The following is a 998-nucleotide window of genomic DNA, read 5'->3' as shown; positions in this document are numbered from 1 at the left end:
AACGAGAGACAGACACCCCCCCAGCAGCTGAACCCCATAACTGTCACCCCCCCAAGTGCTTTGGGCTAAATACCCCTGCGGTAGGAGCTAGACCCCATGAAGTAAAAGGGGGGGGCAGGGGCAAGCCAGCTGGGCCGGGGGTAAGTAGCCCAGGAGGCTAACAGAGAGGAGAAGGGGTTCACAGACACCAGCCCCCCCCCACAGCCGGGGGTTTTCTTTATTTGTACAGCAGCTCGTTCTGAACAGGGTGCTGGGGGTGAACACAGGGTACCCCCCCCTCCCCAACCTCAGCATCTCCGCGTGGCTCAGGCCGCTGAGGGAGAGCATCTCCCACCCCTCAAAGCAGCCCCTCTTCCCGCTCCTGCGCCTTGGGCACGGCAGACCCAAGCAGAGCTGGCCCTGACACCCCAATCTGGGACACCCTCTCGGGCCACGGGTTCGTGACAACACACTCCAGGAGGTGGGGACAGCCCCAGCCCCAAGGCAGGGCAGAGTGGGGACGGGCCCAGTCCATCTTGGTGGGCTCCTTCTTACGCTGCTGGGCCTCCCGGGCGATCTTGGCCAGCGAGAGGAGAATGGGAACGGCCATGGGCAGGAAAAGTGGGATGTAGATGGCAAATTTCTGGTCGTCGGGGAAGTAGAGGAGATGGAGCAGTGACGGGTCAAAAAAGGCCCGCTCCGAGGAGGTGACTGCCTCCTTGCTGGCCTGGAAAGCCACATGCAGGTGGCCCGTGGCCAGCTTGGCCATGGCGCTTTGTGCCGAGGCCACCGCTCGGTACACCTGTGCGGGAACAACACCGACGGTCAATCCCTGGCCAGGGGAGAACCACAGGACAAGCCTGGAGGCCTCGTTCATGGAGGACGGTGTCACCCAGCAGGGTACCCCAGCCTTACCTCAGAGGCAACATCATCCTTGATGACAATGTTCCCGATCTTATCCAGGAGCTGGGCCAGCGAGGTCAAGGTGGTGGACACGGTGGCGATGTTCTCCACGGTGT

General features: G+C 62.3%; 1 protein-coding gene across 1 annotated transcript in view; it reads right to left on the bottom strand.

Annotated features, from left to right (window-relative positions):
- Window positions 1-337: 337 nt before the first annotated feature.
- The window catches only part of PIGS (phosphatidylinositol glycan anchor biosynthesis, class S), a gene marked incomplete at its 5' end in the record, with an annotated part of 1,889 nt that continues 1,228 nt past the window's right edge, over window positions 338-998 (bottom strand). The window contains 2 exons of the mRNA XM_010151166.1: window positions 338-781; window positions 895-997. Coding sequence (XP_010149468.1) covers window positions 338-781; window positions 895-997 — 547 coding nt within the window. The remainder of the gene's footprint in view (window positions 782-894; window position 998) is intronic.

The sequence above is a fragment of the Eurypyga helias genome, unplaced genomic scaffold, assembly GCF_000690775.1.
Source record: "Eurypyga helias isolate BGI_N326 unplaced genomic scaffold, ASM69077v1 scaffold36264, whole genome shotgun sequence".
NCBI classification, from domain to species: domain Eukaryota; kingdom Metazoa; phylum Chordata; class Aves; order Eurypygiformes; family Eurypygidae; genus Eurypyga; species Eurypyga helias.
Note: the sequence above shows the minus strand (reverse complement) of the source record. Positions and strands in the feature narration are given on the sequence as shown.